General features: G+C 39.6%; 1 protein-coding gene across 1 annotated transcript in view; it reads right to left on the bottom strand.

Moving 5' to 3' along the window:
* LOC126335341 (probable glutamate--tRNA ligase, mitochondrial) overlaps positions 1 to 16,444 on the bottom strand; it is an 82,612-nt gene extending 66,168 nt beyond the window's left edge. Inside the window, exons 1-2 of the mRNA XM_049998516.1 lie at positions 16,168 to 16,444; positions 2,999 to 3,233 (exon numbers count right to left, since the gene is read on the bottom strand). Of these exons, the coding sequence (XP_049854473.1) occupies positions 2,999 to 3,233; positions 16,168 to 16,327 (395 nt within the window). The 5' untranslated portion in view covers positions 16,328 to 16,444. The remainder of the gene's footprint in view (positions 1 to 2,998; positions 3,234 to 16,167) is intronic.
* Positions 16,445 to 20,380: the final 3,936 nt, after the last annotated feature.

Raw genomic sequence — 20,380 nt, 5'->3', positions numbered from 1 at the left:
AAGATCTCTGTCTGCAGAAACTTTGTGGATTTTTACATAGGAGATTTTCATTCTCCAAAAATGTTATAAATTCTTGAGCATTAACCTGTTCCATTAAAAAGTGAAATTATCATATTGCACTGGCCCCATTCGGGGTAGTTCGGCCGCTGTATTGCAAGTCCTTTGTAGGTGATGCCACATTGGCGACTTGTGAGTCAATGATGATGAAAATGATGATGAAGGACACACAACACCCAGTCCACTACTGGAATCGAACCCGGGTCCCTTGCGTGGTAGGTGGTAACACTACTGCTACGCTACGGAGGCGGACACATGTTCCATAATTCTACAACAAATTGACGTTGACAATGTAAGGCTACTATGATGTGCACCTTTCCTTGAAAGTGGGAGTGACCTGTGATTTTTTTCCTAGTTGGTAGGTACCCTTAATTGCTCCAGTGAACTATGATAAAATGCTGCTAGAAGCGAACCCAGTTGTTTTGCATAATCTTTGTAGAATCTTGTAGGTATCTCATCAAGTTGTAATGCCTTTCCATTACTAAATGAATGTAGTTGCTTTTCTATTCTGCAATCAACTATCCCAATGTCCACCATTTTGGTACGCATATGATGACTGAAAGGAGATAACATATTACGGGCTTCTGCAGTGAAACAACTTCAGTATTTCGTCCTTCTCTCTCCAGTCTTTGTTTTCTGTGTCTGTATGATCCACAGACTGAACAAATAGATGATTTCGAATCACTACTGATTTTACATAAGACCAAAACCATTTTGGAATATTCATCAGGTCAGCAAATAGCCGAGCACTAATTTTAAGTCAGCATTCAACAACCCGCATATGTGAGTTGCATTTTCATCAGATTGGCTTGTTGATGGTCATCAAGGACGGAGATCATCATCCAACCCTTCCTGGCTCCTGTAAAACTTCCCCGACCCAATAACTTGCACATATAAAAGAGCGGACTCCCCAGAAGCTTATTTAAGAAGTTCACAGTTTTCTGCAGCATTTTTGTCAAGTTTTACGAAAACTTTATTGCCCAACATTGTTCAAAAGTATCCACTATGATGTGATCTCAAAACAGAAATGCACTAAATGATCCTGATGCCATCAATGCTACGAGCAAATTGACCAACATTGTGCTGCAAAGCTGAGAGTCCACCCACCTGTCTCAAAATGCCCAACATGTCATGGAAAAAAAGAAAGAAAGAAAAGAAAAGAAAAGAAAGAAAGAAAAGAAAAGAAAAACAGACATTTTTCATAAGTTTTGGGATGCAATCTTTTTCCCTGCAAATATATTGCTCATTGTGATTAAGACATGGAAGATTAGCTTCTTTTCGTTGCTGCAAAAGACATTGCCGCATGTTATTCACTTACAGGCTGTTTAAAACGAACATTTCTTGCCTTCCTGTCACAGCTCAGAGCAAGAGCTACCAAAATTAACACATACAACATTCAAGCAATCACGTTCCTTCTATTCTTAACTTTAACTCTGTTCACTGCCCCTTCTATAGCATGGTGGCTGTCTTTTCTCTTGGCACTGTACTCCACCCTCAGCCTACCATTACAATATTAAATAAAAGTAACACAGATGTAAACCATGGGAAGCTAAGAAGAATCTATACCTGTTACATGAGACAATTTTGTAGTCTTAGATATTTGACAAATGACAGTAGACAATGCATAAGAAAGTGTCTTTCAGGGAATCGAAGATGTTACAGTGTTGGAGGGCATACTTACTGAGTTACAAATACACATTTAAATATTTGCAAGTTTGATCACATCATTCTCCGCCTTTCTAACTCTTAGTTTGTCCTTTCCTATACCCTCCCCCTCCCCTCCCGCACCCCAACTGACCGTGTTTCACTTTTCTGACAATCACAATTTATGTACTCTAAACAACAAACTTTTGTTGCAATTTCTACTGTCTCATTTCTACGACTAAATATGACTTTACTATTCTATCATCATCTTCATCTTCCCCTTTTGATTGAGAAACTGTGAATGGTTCAACATTCACACTTCACTTCATAAACCTTTCCTTCGCTAAAATACTTATCGGAAAACAATCACAGGAAACAGGGTGGGAAAGAGGATTGAACGAGAGAGTGAGTGAGCAAGCGAGTGCTAGAGACAGAGAGAGAAAATATCATAGAATACAATACATGAAGCTAATCTGCATAGTCTTTTAGTTTAACTTAAATTTTATTTTTCAGAGTTTTACTTCATTTAAACTTTGTTTCGTGATGAACTATACTTACTGTAAATTAACATGATACAGTACCAAAAGTTCAAATTTATGTGGGCAAATGTTAAAGCCCTTAATAGCTGAAGAAATAATTGTGTTAAGTATAAAGAACCATTAACAAAACATCATAATTATAATTTTGTTAGTTAAAAAAAGTCAAGCAATCTGGCACAAGAAATCTAATTGTAAATAAAGTTATAACAAAGTTACAAGTAGGTATGGCCGCATGACTCAGTACTGATTTCTCTCTCTCAGTATGTTGCTCAATTCTTATACAGCCAAGTAGTTTGTTACTTAAAATGTTTGGAGCTACTGTGTGATTGGGATACTTTTTGCCTGGTACAATAAACAAAAAGCTGTAACCAGAATGCATAATTTTATTTCCATTGTACAAACCTGAGACAAATTGATCATGCATAGTAATAACATAAGTAACTGAGTCACTGTCTTTAAAGTTACTCAAATGGTTCAAATGGCTCTGAGCACTATGGGACTTAACATCTATGGTCATCAGTCCCCTAGAACTTAGAACTACTTAAACATAACTAACCTAAGGACATCACACAACACCCAGCCATAAAGTTACTCCTTCAATGATAATATGTCCTGATAGTACTAGTTTATTTGCTACAAAAATTACCTGGTTAACAAATTTACTTACTAAAGTAATTAATATTCTGTATTATGCGACAGAAGAGTAATATGATAAACAATAGATCAAAAATTGACATTTTGGATGAAGAAGAACTTACCTATACAAATTCAGTCTCTCCGATTGCTTATACGGGCCATAAGGACCACCCTGTAATGGACTTTCATCTGGCTCAATACCAGCCCAATTAAGATCTTTTTCTAGTTTTTCTGCCGCCTCTGGCACAAGCCTATTTTGGTCAGTATCTTCTATCCTAAGTACAAACTGTCCATTGTGTGATTTCGCAAATAAGTAATTATACAAAGCTGTTCTCAAACCTCCCAGATGGAGATGACCTAAATTAAAAGAATTACACATTAGTAATAACAATACACAATTGATTTAATAGTACACATACAATAGCCTTTGTAATTATAAAACAAACACCACAATCACAAAAATATTATTTACAACTAGCAGACAAGACAAATAACACACAAGAACTGGACTTCGAAATAAACATATATATCAGTGCAAATGGTAATTTCGATACTGTTATTTGTATCAAATTTGCCTGCAAGATTGCTTAAATGCTGTATAAAAAGCAGAATAAAACTGAACCCATCATGGGTGGAAGGCTGGATTTTTAACAATGGAGGCTGTGTTTGTAGAAATCCTTTCTGAAATGAGTGTGAGAGGCTGCAGCTGTTCTCCTCTCTTTATAAAATTATAGCTTGAATATTCAAAGATGAAATTGCCACTAGGAGGAATGACTGGGTGATGTATAATGAATCCATTCAAGGGCAATAGTTAAATAAAAATCACCTATCCTTGGAGTACCAAACTTTAATCAGCCAATTCCTGCTCTCGCTAAATATAATAGTTATTATTGCCAAAACACTTCCGTCATCTCAAGAAATGGCTTCTCAATTCTACTCTGTCCAACGAAGTCTGATATTGATGACATGTATATTTGTGTCACCAACAATGTTACCAATATATGCAGGAAAACTGCTTTAAAAGTCTGGACACAAGAAGCAGGGTGACAATTTTGGCTGTTAGGTGCAGGAATATCACATTTCCTGAACTAGGGTACACACAAGGTGCACCTGCAGCTTTCTGCACTGTGGCTGCATCTTGCCACCTGTGATGGGTGCCTGCCCTTGGCTTCTGCAATATTGTGGTTGGGAGTTGTTCCTTCAGCTCACCTCCACTTGAATTGCTAGCCACAGTCAGATAGTGAAAGAACCATTCAAAGGACTAATCTGAATGATGAAATTACAAGCCACCAGAATCTTGTTGATGGAAAGGCAGTTGCTCAATCACACTCAGCCCACTTCAACCATTGCTACCACTATAAGATCATGGGCAGCTGCATCAACATGTGAGCAGTTTTTCCACATGTGGTAATCCTCGCTGGTCACAGTTGCATACTCATGTCCTCTCAACTATTATTAGGCCCACTACATTATTTCATGAGCCAACTAGCTCTTGAAAAACAATGTTCTCTTTCTGGGCTTTTTGTAAAGTTAGTTAGTTAACTAGTGTCATGTTTCATGTATCATCTGCACATTAAATCTCAATGTTGTGGTATGTTTCATCCTATTCCCATCACAAATTATTTTGGAAATATGACTATATGCTTATAATTTACAAGTGTTTGCTCCCTTTTTTTTTCTATTTGTTTGTACAAGTACATTCATTCTTGTTGTATGCAAATTAATTTCATCAGAACAGCAACACCTTACAGAAGTTTATTCCTCCACCAGCTGCGCCCTCCTTCCTCTTCTCTTCCGATTTAGCAGACTGGTTTGATGCAGCTCTCCATCCTAGTCTGTACTGTGCAACTCTCTTTATCCCTAGTAACTACTGCAATAAACACCCACTTGAACCTGTTTACTATTTTCAAGCCTTGACCCCCTTAGCTGCCACCCCCCACCCCCAAACACACATTTCCCTCTGTTACTAAACTGATTATTTCTGGACGTCTTAGGATATGTCCTATCAACCTTCCTCTTCTTCTACATCTATGAGAGTCAGTCAATAAGTATGCCCCACATAAAAAAAAAGCTGATAATAAACACAGACAAACATCCTTGTTGGGGTTTCACATTTGATGTCTGTTCTGTGCACCGGTGAAGTTTCAAACCATTCTGGTAGATGGCAGAGCCGTAGTACAACATCAAAATGGCGTCTACATATGACTCATGTTACAAGCAGTGTGCTGTTAATGAAGCCTTGTGTGCAGAAAAAGAAAATGTGGTGAACATCAGTAAGTGTTTGTGTGCAGTTTATTGTGATGCTGCAGTTGATAGGAGTACAGTTAGTTGATTGGTAAAGGAAGTTACAGTCTCAGGAATTGCAGAAACAGAGCCCAATGATCAGCCACACTCGGGATGTCCTATCGCAGCCACAGCTCCAGGCACACTAAATCTTGCAGATGCCATTATTCGTGATGACCGCTTAAAGATTCCTTACAGGGAACACACTTTGAAGATGACGAGAGCGTCAATCATGCAGTGCAAACATGGCTATGCCTACAGGACAAGAGCTTCTACCAGGAGGGAATACATGCTCTTCCACAATGTTGGCATATGACTATAAAAAGTGATGGGGATTACATAGAAAAATAGGACATGGGCAAGACATGTTGATGTACAGGGTGGTCCATCTGAAGTTTTGAATGAGATTATCTTGAAATCTATACATTAGGTAAAAATAGTGGATAAGGGGGACATCAAATGAAACTACACGTGACCACCAGCCCCCACCCCCTTGAGTGGGTGGGGGCAACTTTTAAATCTTAAATGGAAACCCCCATTTTTTATTGCAGATTCAGATTCTCCATAAAAAAAAGTAATAAAGTTTTGTCTGAACCATTTTTTTAAACCATTGACAGATGGCACTGAAATCAATAAAACAGTAAAATTGTTGAAGAACTCTGATTTATTTATAATTAACTGAGAAAGAAGCATCAAATCAATAAAAAATATGCACCAATTCTTTCATTATGCCAAATAAAGCTATTTTTGGTACAAAATGTACTGTATCCTACTTTTAGCGTACCCCGTAACAACGACATGGACGTAGTAGAATGACGGTCCCATTAGATGCTTCATTAGTGTGAGCCCCTTGCCTCTTAGATGTTGGGGTGCTTCATTTGTGAGAGACCCCTTGCCTCTCACAATTTGGCATGGTTAATTAATGAAATTTACCATGAAGAAATTTTTCAAAATTATCCCCATTTGCTTCAATGCATAAAGTCAATCGTCTGCGAAAGTTGTCTACAGTTTTGAGCAGCACATCCCATCGTATGGCTGCACACGCTCTTCGAATGTGTTGGTCCATATCGTTTCGGGTTGTGGGCTGTCTTTGATAAACAATATTTTTTTTAAATAACCCCACAAGAAAAAATTAGGAGATGTTAGGTCTGGTGAATGTGGAGGCCACTGAATTGGTCGGCCTCGTTCTATACACCGACCAGGGTATCATAAATTTAAAATGTTCCGTACATTTTTAGCATAATGGGGAGCTGCTCCATCCTGCTGGAACCACATTCGTTGCCTAGTTTCTAGATCAACATCTTCCATCAGTTCCACCAAATCATTGCTGAGAAGTTGTAAATAAGATTCCCTAGCAACATTTCGATCAAAAAAATATGGTCCTATTAAGTAACCATTTCAAATTCCACACCAGACCATTAAAACCATTTGTGTTCTTTGTCAACAGATCTGTGCCAGTGTGGATTAACAGGGGACCAATAATGACAATTTGATTTTCCATTGTTTTGTAATGTGGCTTCATTGGTGAACATAACGTACCTAAAAAAAACCATCGTCACCTCTTATCATTTCCAAGGCCCATTGGCAATAATGCACGCGTATTTGCATATCTTTCAGCATTAATGACTGTGTCAGTATGATATGATACGCATGATATTTATGTGCCTTCAAAATACTCAAAACAGTGATTTCGGTATTCCAGTTTGTGTCTGAATCACACAACTACTAATTTTGGGATCCAGTTGAACACAGGCGAGAACGGTAAGGGTCCAAGCGTCATTTTCATTGTATTCGCAATGACAAGGTGGATGGTGCTTGTAACCATTTCAAGCTCATTGAGTGCAATTTTGAGTAATGTTTTTGCTTGGATGTCATCTGTTTGGGAAACAATCCGCATACAATTGCGCAGCTGGAGCATAATTGGTATGGCATTAACCTAAAATTAACATCATATCAACAATCTCTGTAGGAGGATAGTGAGCCATGTTTCAGTAAAGAATAATTTACCTTCGAGAGTTGATGTTTACGGTTCACAATCTGAAAGTGCAGTGACGTCTGATCGCATTGCACTGACCTTTATACTGAGCCATAGTTCGCAGTTTGGTCATGGTAGCACCAAGTCGGGTGAGTAATGCAATGGTGAAGAGTTCCCTAATGAGATTTTGATACCATTCTGCCTCCCTCCATCAAAAACTGTGTCGGGTAGGATACATTTTATATTAAAAAAAAGCTTAATTTGGTGTAATGAAAGAATTGGTGCACATTTTGTATCGATTTGATGCGTCCTTCTATCAGAGTTCTTCCCCAATTTTAATGTTTCTCGATTTCAGTGCCACCTGTCAATGGTTTAAAAAAATGTTTCAGGTAAAACTTGATAACTTTTTGTTATGGAGAATCTGAATCTGCAATAAAAATGGGGGTTTCCATTTAAGATTTAGAAGTTGCCCCCTGCCCCACCCAAGGGGGTGGGGGCTGGGGGTCATGTGTAGTTTTATTTGATGTCCTCCCTCTGAGCTTACGAACTTGTCTTACCCACTATTTTTACCCAATGTATAGTTTTCAAGATAATCTCACCCAAAACTTCAGATGGACCACTGGTATATTGTCACCCAATTCTGACTCTTAACAATATAAGTGTTCTTAAAAAAGGGGGGGGGGCATTATATGTTGAATGGCCATTTTATATCTACATGCTGCAAACCACTCTAAGTGCATGGCAGAAGGTATATCCTACTGTACAAGTTACTAGGGTTTCTCCTTGTTCCAGTCACATGTGGAACACAGGAAGAATGATTGTTTAAATGATTCTGTACATGCTGTAATTAGTCTTATCTTATCTCTACATCCTAGAGTCATCATTTAAAGCAAGATCTTGAAACTTTATAAGTAGGCTTTCTACAGACTGTTTATGTCTATCTTCAAGATTCTGCCAGTTCAGTTTTTTCAGGATCTCTGTGATGCTCTCTCATGGATCAAACAAACCTGTGAGCATTCGCGCTGCCCTTCTCTGTATATCTTCATTATCCCTGTTAATCATATCTGATATGCAAAGTTGAGCAATATCTGAGATGGGTCACATGAGTGATTTGTAAGCAATCTCTTCTTTTAGTTAAATTGTGCCATACAACTCTTTTCTCTCCGGTGCATCTTGACTAATTACACGATCTACTTGTCTAATCTATAGAATTCTCCTGTAACAACATTTCAAAATTTCTGTTCTCCTCATCTGCACACTGCTTGGTGCTCAAGTTTCACTTCCATATAAGACTACTGTTCACTCAAGTACTTCCCAACATTTACACTTATAAACACTAGGCATACAGCTTAGGCCTACTGCCTGAAGGGAACACGGTGACTGTTTGTAATTTGATATTTTTAACTAGTAAACCCTCCAATGCTTTGTGTTTGCTAAGTATGTATTGGTATTGGATATACATCCTAACCCCCCCCCCCCACCCTCTCTCTCCATTCATCTCCTCCTCCCCTCCCTTCCCCCAGCTTTCTGTCCACCTACTCCTTTCCCCTCTCTATGCCCACTTCCCCTTCCCTCCTCTCTCTGACATTGAGCCCTGTTTATTTTTATTCCAAACAAAATCTTGATTGGGAAATGAAGGCACTCAAAATGTGTGGGTAAATCGACCATTAGGGTACATAGGATATGAGAGAGACTTCTCCAGTTGCTGGATCTGTGAGGATAGTAACTTCAGTGACAGTATCCTGTATAGTTTTAATCTGCAAACAGGCTGGATTACAAAGTTCTAGATGATTCAGATTCTGTGGTAGTACTCTAATTGTAAGCCCATAAGCTATAAATAAAACTCTGCTCTTTTATGTTAAAACCGACTGCCATAAAAAAAAAAAAACAGCCCATTTTTGTGTGCACAGTTTTTGTTTAATATTATATATGAGGAGAAAGAACAAAAGGGAGAAACGATTTGTGTAATATCTTGTTGCCCTCTTATTTCACTGGATTTCTTTAAGATTAGTGAATTAACCTCTGTTGTGAAAGTAATGAAAGGAAAAGACTTTTCAATACATTACACAAAAATTTATTACCTTTCCAATCCACTCAAAACTCAGCCCTTACAAACACACTCGTCTTGTAGTAAGAAGGCTAAAGAGAGAAAACTACCAAGATAGTGGCATAAGTGGGGCGGTTCTCATCCACATTAGCCTAAGTGATTTTTGTAGACCAATTTGAGGTTGTTTCCAGGTCTGACAGAACACAAGTTTCTTATATCAAACAGTTCATCTCAACTTCGCCTACACAACTGTCGTATATTGTAAAAGTTATCATTAACACCCCTTATATCAGTATGTTCCCCCTCCCACCACCCTTATTCTTTATCTTAATGTCACCCCCTCCTTCCTTGTTGGGCATCACACCAAGTGTCTTTAACACACTGACTTGTATTTAAGAGGAAGAGGGGTGTTCAAATCCACACCCAGCTATTATAATTTAGTCTTCCTTCATAATCTGAGCAAATGTCAGGCTAATCCCTTGAGAGAGAGAGAGAGAGAGAGAGGGACAGATTGTGGGGGGGGGGGGGGGGGGGGGGGGGAACTTAATAATACACGAGAAAATTTTTCAATATTATAAAAAGGAAAGTCACTGATACACACAACATAAAAACTGTCCCAAATGAAGCTTTTAGCCAGTAAGGCCTATGTCAAAAATAGACCACACACACACACACACACACACACACACACACACACACACACACACACACACAAATGTTACTTACACACACGACTGCAGTCTCAGGCAACTGAAACCACACTGCGTTTCAGTTGTCCTAGGCCGCAGTCATGTGTAAGTGTGTGTGTGTGTGATCTAGTTTGACAAAGGCCTTATTGGCCGAAAGCTTTATTTGTGACAGTCTTTTTGTTGTGCCTACTCTGTGACTCAACATCTCCACTGTATGGTGAGTAGAAACTTTCCTTTTCATAATATTGTTACATTCCATCATAAACTTAATTTTTCCTTAAATACAACTCTATGTCACTCTGAATATGACCTCAACACAAAAAGCTGAGGGTAAAGTGGAAAAGTATGGGAAACACCGTAGATCAACGAACTTTGCATAAACAGTACAGAGTGTTCTGTTTCATTCCATCCACTCCTATACTCCCCAAAGAGTCAACAGCTCTTATTTCCAGGTGGAAGAACATGCAAACAACATGTTTTCCATAAAACCTGTGCCAGGAAATGGGACCTGTCACAGTAGTAATAGTAGTAGTAGTAGTAGTAGTAGTGGCAGTAGTTGTTTTATTCATCCATATATCTCTTTTACAAGGATATTGGCCATGTCTTGGCATTACAATTTAAGAACAATAAAAAATAAAGTAATTAACATACACAGACATGTACATACTTAAAGATCTAGTATGGCACAGATAGAACTGGTAGGAACAATCCCAGCATTTGCCTGAAGTAATTTAGGGAAACAACAGAATCATGATGGCTGCATGAAGACTGGAGCCTTCACCCTCTAAACACTAGGCACTCTGTTTCAAACAGTGCTACCTCATTTGGTTTACCCATAATTTACAATACTGTTTTACTAATAAGTCATTTAATAATGTAAAAGGCTAATGCTACATTGTTCATTCATGCCTTACACCCCATCACTGCACACATACAAACACCACACACCATTATCTGACACCAGCATTATTTTATTTACCACAACTTTCTATTTAATGTAAACGGACTGACCAAAAAAAATCTACTCGCCAAGTGGTGACACACGCATAAAAAAGGATTTAACTTTTACAAGCTTTCAGAGCCAGTGCTCCTTCTTCTAGTAGAAGAGTTGAAGGGGAAGGAAGAGAGGTGAAGGGAAAGGACTGGACCAGATTAAGGAAAGGGGTACAGTTCAGCTTCCCCTTTAACTCTTCTACCAGAAAAAGGAGCCAATGGCTAAAAAAGCTTCTAAAAGTTAAATCCTTTTGTGTGTGTGTGTTCCCCAGGCCCTGCTTTGTGAGTAGATATTTGATCTATCCATTTATATTATATTATATTATCAATAACTGACAAGTTTCTATCTGCTAGCATGAAAAACTGAGTCAGCATCTTTGTATAATGTTAGAGACGTCGAGTTCCAGAAGGGAATAAGGTATTTAATATTATACATTGCATAGCCTCGGGAATCAGTTACGAAAGAAAAAAGAAGGAAAATATATAGCAGGAAAGTACTGTGTGGAATGATAGATGTTTTATTATTGTTATTATTATTTATTTATGTTATATTTTTTACTAAACAACTACTGTGAGTTATCTAAGCAATCCTTCAATGCATAAATCTATTTCTTAACAGGTACTTTTTAACTGCCTTTTTAAATAACTTAGTTTTATAAATTTCTTCCTTCTCTTTTGGCAATTTATTGTATAGCTTTATGCTCTGGTGAAAATTTTGTTTTATGTTTATTCTTTCTTTGTAAATGTAAGTTCAGTCTAGATCTCATTCCACTGTCATGGACAGAGTTATTGGTGCAGTAATTGCCAATGTTATTTTCGATATGTACAAATGATTGGTAAATGTTCTTGCATGGTGCAGCTAAAACCTGCAGTGTTTTGAACACATCTTTACAATGAGCTCAACTACAATTTCTGGTTATTATTCTTATGGAGCTTATCTGCAGTTTGAAAACTGCATTCATATTTTGCATGCTTATTCCCCAAAAAGGAATGACAATGAACAGTATGTAACTAAAAGACACAGGCTGTTACACACTGACAACAGGATACTTAGGGCATAACATGTTGATGACATTCTGTTTGAAAGAATTTTTGCGAGTTCACACCTGTTCAACTCTGAAACAAAATGATAGATAAACTCCAGTGGAAGACTCTGCAAGAAAGACGCTCAGTAGCTTGGTACGGGCTTTTGTTGAAGTTTCAAGAACATACCTTCACCAAGCAGTATATTGCTCCCTCCTATGTATATCTCATGAAGAGACCATGAGGATAAAATCAGAGAGATTAGAGCCCACACAGAGGCATACCAACAATCTTTCTTTCCACGAACAATACGAGTCTGGAATAGAAGGGAGAACCGATAGAGGTACTCAAGGTACCCTCCGCCACACGCCATCAGGTGGCTTGCGGAGTATGGATGTAGATGTAGAATATTAATTTTTAGAAAGTTTGCATTTTTCACAATCTATAGACACGCCACCTACTTTTAACAGTGTCATTTTCTCTCTTCAATCTGATCTTACATGGCATTAGACTGCAGAAAAAAGAGAACCCTAAGACTGATGCAGCAGAGTCTCTCAAACGGTTAAGAAAACACTGGCAGCTGTCTATGAAAATCTCAACTGTGAAGCTGCTTCATGGTGTGAGATCTCTAATTAATATCACAAGCTTCCTTAATGCCAAAAAGAAAGGTGTGTATGATGTGTAACTTCCTTAGGAAATCTTTCTAGATTATATCCTACAGTTAGGACACAACGGAATGATATGCCTGCAGTCAAGGCATTTGTTAAGTCTCGTTGTTTCAAGACTCTGTATCAAATGGCAGAGCCGCTTTTCCATTGCTTGCTATTGTTGGTAACAGTTTGTTTAATAAGTGATGGGTGGCAATCACTAAAAAATCATGGGTTGGATGGAGCTAGACACTGGCACTGCTCATTCGTAGTATCCTTTGCCTCGTAAATGAAGTTAACTGGTACTTTGTTTCACTTGCAGCAATTTAAATTGATGTATTGGTCCCATCCTAAACACCTTCTGAGGAATCACAATATATTACAGAAAAACTGTGGTGCCTTTGATGAAGTTATTGTAAACATCTTTTAAGCTGTGCTATCGGAAATCATGAAATATTCGGAAAAAAAAAAACAGCCAAAATATTTGTGACGACAAAGGTTATAAGACTGAGCAATTCTTACTGACTACCTTATACTACTACCCAATTGGCTATGACCACAAAGATAACGAATTGCCAACAGCATCATGCAATGGAAGAGTCACGGGCATCATAAGTGCACTTCAGCTGACAACTTTGTTCGTCACTATCACTATCTTTATATGGCATCTGCAGTTTTCATCACTGACAGAGTGGCAGGGCAGTTTCCTGTTGGGAAGAAACTGAGGTGACTGCTAACATGATCCGTAGCACCAACCGGTCAGCTGATGGTGACTTGTTGGATGTGTGTGGCTGATGACAGAAGGTTAGCTCCTTCCTCTACCAAATAGGTTTGAAGCATTTGCCTCCTCCTGATAATGAGACGTAGCCAGTAGGCCTTGCCTCCCCTGCTCATGCAACGGTTTTCTTCTCAGTTGTGGCCAGGGCAACGATGGAGGAGAAATAAGGTAGGCAGCTCCAATATTGGGCACACCATGGTACGGAATGGAACCAAATGTACACCACATAGTATGTTTTCCAGGAAGAACTGCTTGACATGTGATAGAAGCAATGCTGGGAGCACATGCTGTACTGTGGGGTGTAGGGTTTTGCTAGCTCCAGCTGGCATCAATAATGACAGTAATTGGGTTCTGCATCTATTCTCAGTTAGGTGTCAGAAGTGTTGAAGACAACTAGCCCCGCGTGGGAGGTCTTTGCGCAGCTGTTGATGTGCAGCATCATTCTGAGAACTGATTACGACATATGATGTGTTCTGCATGCGGAGTGTAGTGTCTCTGTGGTAAGACCATTCATAGAGTCCTCATGCTGAGCTACAAAATCGAGACTTGAATCACATTGAATAGATCAGTTGTGTACTATACACACTTTACACAAAGCTACAATATCGTTTGTAGAAAATCCAGCATCAGACAGATGAATTATTTCAAAAGATGGGATAACAGATCTGGAGAATGAGAATATTAATATATTAGTTTTCATGGCCAGAGTACTCACAGTAAAGTACTAGAGCTCATGTCTCTCATGGAAAATAACTGTCCCCACATCATACCATGAGGAATTAGTTAAACCACAAGTAGAGAATAGGGAAATTCTTGATGACATGTAGAACATATAATAGAAAATAGATTATACTCTCCAGGTGGAGTGGGTTTATAGTGACATCTAGTAAGATAACAAATGAAAACTCAAAACTGATACGGACAAGAGCAAACAGAGCCAGTGAATCTACATTAATAACTGAATATTTCAATTGACTATTAGATTCGGAGTCATTCAAGATGATCGGAAATTCATAGCATAGAAATCCTCCCATGCATACGGTACTAGTAAGTAGAGAATTTAGCCAGTACCGATAAGGAAACCTGCAAATTTATTATTGCTATTACAGACCAAACAGTCTTGTGAAGTAATAGTGAAAATATAGTCCGACATCTGCACTTCCACATCAACATATACCATATGAAGTAACGGAGAAAAGTTTATAGTAGCTCATGCATTCATAAGGACCACATCTGAAGTGTAAATTGGCCAAATTGTGGTGATGGATCTTTCAGAAATCCCAAAGTTATGGTCTTAATGTACAGTCAGTTAATGGTCCAAACCTTCCATTCAGTCCCTCGTGGATCCATGTTACTGAGTTGTAGAAAGCAAGCATAAATATTAAATTCAGAATTAAAAATGTATTCAGGCATGAGGGTACCAATATACCAATGTCTGACTACTGCAGAGATTAACATGTGAAAGTTACTGATAATGACACAGATACTACTGAACAACATTAGATCAATATATCTCTGCCACTCGTCTGCTGCAAGATCCTAGAATACACTTCAGATACAAACACTATGATATTTCAAAGAATAAGCACAGACTTTGATCAAAACCATTCGGGTGGAATAGATTCAGCTTTATTTATACATGGCATCTAGCAAACAATGGATGCAGGTGAACAGGTAAATTCCGTCTTCTTAGATCTCCAAAAGGTTCGTGATGCAGCATCACATTTTTTATCATTAATCATGTTATGATCATACAGATTATCATTGCAAATATATGGCTTGTTCAAGGAATACTTGACCAGAATCTAGTTTGTTACAGTAGGCAGTGAAGGTTCCACACAAACATCTGTTGTGCCCCAAGGAAGCATATCAGGGCCTCTAATGTTTTCAATATACATAAACAATTCATCAGACACGATCAGCAGCACTGTAAGACAGTTCACTAACGATGTTGTCATATATAGAAAAGTGTCTTAATTGAAGGACCAAATGAATTGCTGAAAGACTTGGATAAAATTCCTGCTTGGTGCGATGTATGGTAGCTCCCATCAAATGCGAACTACGGCAATACAATGTCAACAATAAAGACCCAACAGGATGCGATTGCAAGATTATTATTAGTAAGAAACCATAAGAAAGCTCAGACAATCTCGGAAAATCACTACGAGAGAAATGCAAGGGAAGACCAATTTTCTGGGGAGATTCAGGGAAAACAGAATGCATCTATGAAGGAAATTGTGTGTAACACGAGGGTACTTTCGAGTACTTATCAAAATATATTGAACGAATTTACAAATGGGCTCCTACGATCGGTAAACAAATTATATCGATCAACAATTTTTCAAATTATCACGTATATAACACATTACACGTAACTAGGCACCTGATTTAAATGAAAGTTTTCTATTACGTTATCATAATCAGAAGGATGAGTAGGCCTACTGGTTTACAAAAGGCAACTAAAGTGCAGGGAGACGGAATCAAATCATCTGAGATCTCTTACCACCACATTAAAGAAAATTAACGAAGGAGGCAAAAGAGAGAGAAGAGAGAATAGGCGCGTACGCAGCGGAAAGTGAGACTTGTCAAAGCAACACGGTAAGTATATATAATTACTGAAAAAAGAGTCTGTAATAATGCAGTACTCTGCAAAAATTACGAGTGACAATATTAAACTAAAAAATACAATGACAGGATGCCTGAGGGTGCAGTTCGTAACACGATCTGTGACAGACGTGCTCAAGTGAAGATGACGCTGAGAATTGGCATTAGCAAATCATTTCACTCAACAGGGAAAAGTGACGTCCTAACGCACACTACAATGAGAAAATATGTAACACCAATAATATTGTTTACCGGTGGGACTAGGTGCAAATCTCACACGAACTTCGTGACGCCCTTCTAATACCTTCCCTTTGCTCCTCCTTAACGAAGCAGTGCTTATATTCCTTGAAGCAAACTCAATAAAAACGCAACATTTAGTTCCTTTCGTCAACATATTCGACAACCAGCACATAACCTTTACAAAATATTATGTAAACAAACACGCGCTCCCACAGATTTCAGCTTGCTGCAAAGATAACACAGGTCTATACGCTACGACCACAGTGTAACATAACAGTCGCGACACTCACTGCTGTAAAAGTCATTACCGTTTGACAGATGGAGCGAGACTAGCACCCCAAGCGGCGAGTAAGGTGACGCGTCGTAGGCATAATGTTTCTTTTGCATCCACTTCCTATGTAATTTACAAAACATTTGTAGTTGTTTCTTGCCTCCAAAGGTTTGTGTAGTATCAGAAGGCATATATGTTTCCAAAAATGATTCTAAAATAAGCGCAAGTATGGACAAAACCCACAAATCCAGTGGCAAGCTGCAACACATTCATGAAGAATCACTTGTGAAGTTGATATCAAAAGAATGTAAACACACAAAATCACACGTAAGAAGCACATACATGTTCCTCTACTTTCAAATGCGATCTACAGCTCATTTATCGTTCTGTAGGCCTACTGTGTTTGTCATTGTCATCTATTGCCACAAGTACGACCTTCATCTTTATATTATTATAAGTGGGACAAGCAAAGGCCAAATAGTGGGAGAAATATGTTGAAAACATTATGAGCTGATTACATTACATTTCACGCAAAACCGAATATTTGAATAATTTTCAAACAATCTGTCACTGAACAAGGTGCTAACAAAAAAATGTCATCACACGAAGGAAGCAAGGAAAATTAAGTGACTAACAACAGAAGTGAATTATATACATACCAAACATTACGCGTTTTCAAGACACGAATAACTGCACTTAATCTAACCACTTTATCGTCAAAGCAGGTCTGTATTGACGATTCACACGAATCTGGCACTGATACTTTGAGAGTTGAACTGGCAGCTTCTGTGTCATTGGACTGTTTTACAGCTTTAGATGGACTGTCGAATCTTTGTGGCAGTTTCCTCTTCATCGTCAGTTGAGGTGGCTTATTTGGGATGTCAAACAGTGTGGGTACTGCATTCCACACGAGTTTATTATTGTCTGTGTTCATGAACTTGGTTGGTTGGTTGGTTTAGGGAAGGAGACCAGACAGCGTGGTCATCGGTCTAATCGGATTGGGGAAGGATGGGGAAGGAAGTCAGCCGTGCCCTTTCAGAGGAACCATCCCGGCATTTGCCTGAAGTGATTTAGGGAAATCACGGAAAACCTAAATCAGGATGGCGGAACGCGGCATTGAATCGTCGTCCTCCCGAATGCGAGTCCATTGTCTAACCACTGCATCACCTCGCTCGGTTCATGAACTTGTTTTGTTCGAAATGTAGAGAACAAAACCTAATATTATATACAGGTAAACTTGGTCTTTTTTCAAAAGGTATTCTCGTCTGCTATTAACTAGCCATTTTCTGCTCCTAAAACGAAACATTAATCATTACACACACGTAGTTTTCAAGTGAATCCTGACGATTCAGTTTAGTAATGTGATAGTATAAATTTCCCAAGATCCTTAGGAAACTTAAAAAAGACAGCTGTGATGTCTTCTACCTGTTGTTGCTGCAATTTATTGCGCTACAAACGCTCCTGCTTGTAAAAACAATTGTAGAAATCAAAATAAGCAAGCACTATTCGCGATCGCTTCGAACTCACACTCGCTGCGTGGGGCGCTGTTTGCGCGGTAGGCAATAAAATCGAGGTGAAGTGTGGCGACTGCTATGACTTACCTTTGCAAGCAACTGTGCAGACAAATACAAATGTGTTTTCTTCATCTCATAACATACACAATTTCAGAACACGTGTCTGATGTATGGGAGAAGTGTCAAGGATTAAATTCGCTTATTTGAAATTTTCTCATACTTGCAATAATACACTCCTGGAAATGGAAAAAAGAACACATTGACACCGGTGTGTCAGACCCACCATACTTGCTCCGGACACTGCGAGAGGGCTGTACAAGCAATGATCACACGCACGGCACAGCGGACACACCAGGAACCGCGGTATTGGCCGTCGAATGGCACTAGCTGTGCAGCATTTGTGCACCGCCGCCGTCAGTGTCAGCCAGTTTGCCGTGGCATACGGAGCTCCATCGCAGTCTTTAACACTGGTAGCATGCCGCGACAACGTGGACGTGAACCGTATGTGCAGTTGACGGACTTTGAGCGAGGGCGTATAGTGGGCATGTGAGAGGCCGGGTGGACGTACTGCCGAATTGCTCAACACGTGGGGCGTGAGGTCTCCACAGTACATCGATGTTGTCGCCAGTAGTCGGCGGAAGGTGCACGTGCCCGTCGACCTGGGACTGGACCGCAGCGACTCACGGATGCACACCAAGACCGTAGGATCCTACGCAGTGCTATAGGGGACCGCACCGCCACTTCCCAGCAAATTAGGGACACTGTTGCTCCTGGGCTATCGGCGAGGACCATTCGCAACCGTCTCCATGAAGCTGGGCTACGGTCCCGCACACCGTTAGGCCGTCTTCCGCTCACGCCCCAACATCGTGCAGCCTGCCTCCAGTGGTGTCGCGACAGGCGTGAATGGAGGGACGAATGGAGACGTGTCGTCTTCAACGATGAGAGTCGCTTCTGCCTTGGTGCCAATGATGGTCGTATGCGTGTTTGGCGCCGTGCAGGTGAGCGCCACAATCAGGACTGCATATGACCGAGGCACACAGGGCCAACACCCGGCATCATGGTGTGGGGAGCGATCTCCTACACTGGCCGTACACCTCTGGTGATCGTCGAGGGGACACTGAATAGTGCACGGTACATCCAAACCGTCATCGAACCCATCGTTCTACCATTCCTAGACCGGCAAGGGAACTTGCTGTTCCAACAGGACAATGCACGTCCGCATGTATCCCGTGCCACCCAACGTGCTCTAAAAGGTGTAAGTCAACTACCCTGGCCAGCAAGATCTCCGGATCTGTCCCCCATTGAGCATGTTTGGGACTGGATGAATCGTCGTCTCACGCGGTCTGCACGTCCAGCACGAACGCTGGTACAACTGAGGCGCCAGGTGGAAATGGCATGGCAAGCCGTTGCACAGGACTACATCCAGCATCTCTACGATCGTCTCCATGGGAGAATAGCAGCCTGCATTGCTGCGAAAGGTGGATATACACTGTACTAGTGCCGACATAGTGCATGCTCTGTTGCCTGTGTCTATGTGCCTGTGGTTCTGTCAGTGTGATCATGTGATGTATCTGACCCCAGGAATGTGTCAATAAAGTTTCCCCTTCCTGGAACAATGAATTCACAGTGCTCTTATTTCAATTTCCAGGAGTGTACTTTGCGAAGAATTTACTCATTTAAAATTTGTCAAACTTACCATTTTTACATCCCTTCTAACTATCAAATTTTTGTTCCATTTAGGGATCCATCTGAAAGTGCACTTCGTTCTTCATGAAATCTTCGACTTCTTTCAATTAGAAAATCACGTAACAACTTTTTAAAATTTTTATCTTCATATTCACTATGTCACACCCTTTGTGTTGTGAGTTTTCATGGCTATTTACTGAGGAGTCTGACTACGCAGGTTTTAAGCGATGCATGGTGAGTATAAAGTTCTCTTTTTGTCTCCTATTGTATGAGGGCTCTAAATGAGTTTTCTGAATAGATCGACTCGGTTGCGTAGAAAAAGAAACACCTCAAAGATGTATGAAGAGAGGACCGTTAATATTTTAGATCTTTAAGTAATGGTCGACATGATGCCCTCGGCTGTGCAGTGCCCATGTTGCGAATGATTCTTTTTCGCAACTTTAAAATTTGTGTAACATTCCCCGAGTTCCCCCAAAAAATTATGCCATTTATATTAACATATCAAAAGTGGCTATAGATGCTTTTTTCCTGGTGTCCATATGAATAGATCGAACCATTTTTCGAAGTTATTTAACGTGTTGTTGACACTGATATATTCTCAGAATTTTCTTTTTCAGTTAGGGCAGAAGTATCATTTCAAAACAATGTTAAATGAGTATATATATTGAGAGGCAAGTCGTTCACATAGAATAGGAATAGAATTGGTTCACTTTGAGAAACAATCTGCTCCATTTGATGTGATTATTACTATTTG

This window comes from Schistocerca gregaria, chromosome 2 (assembly GCF_023897955.1).
Source record: "Schistocerca gregaria isolate iqSchGreg1 chromosome 2, iqSchGreg1.2, whole genome shotgun sequence".
NCBI classification, from domain to species: domain Eukaryota; kingdom Metazoa; phylum Arthropoda; class Insecta; order Orthoptera; family Acrididae; genus Schistocerca; species Schistocerca gregaria.
The sequence above is the reverse complement of the archived record's forward strand: the minus strand, read 5'-3'. Positions and strand labels throughout refer to the sequence as shown.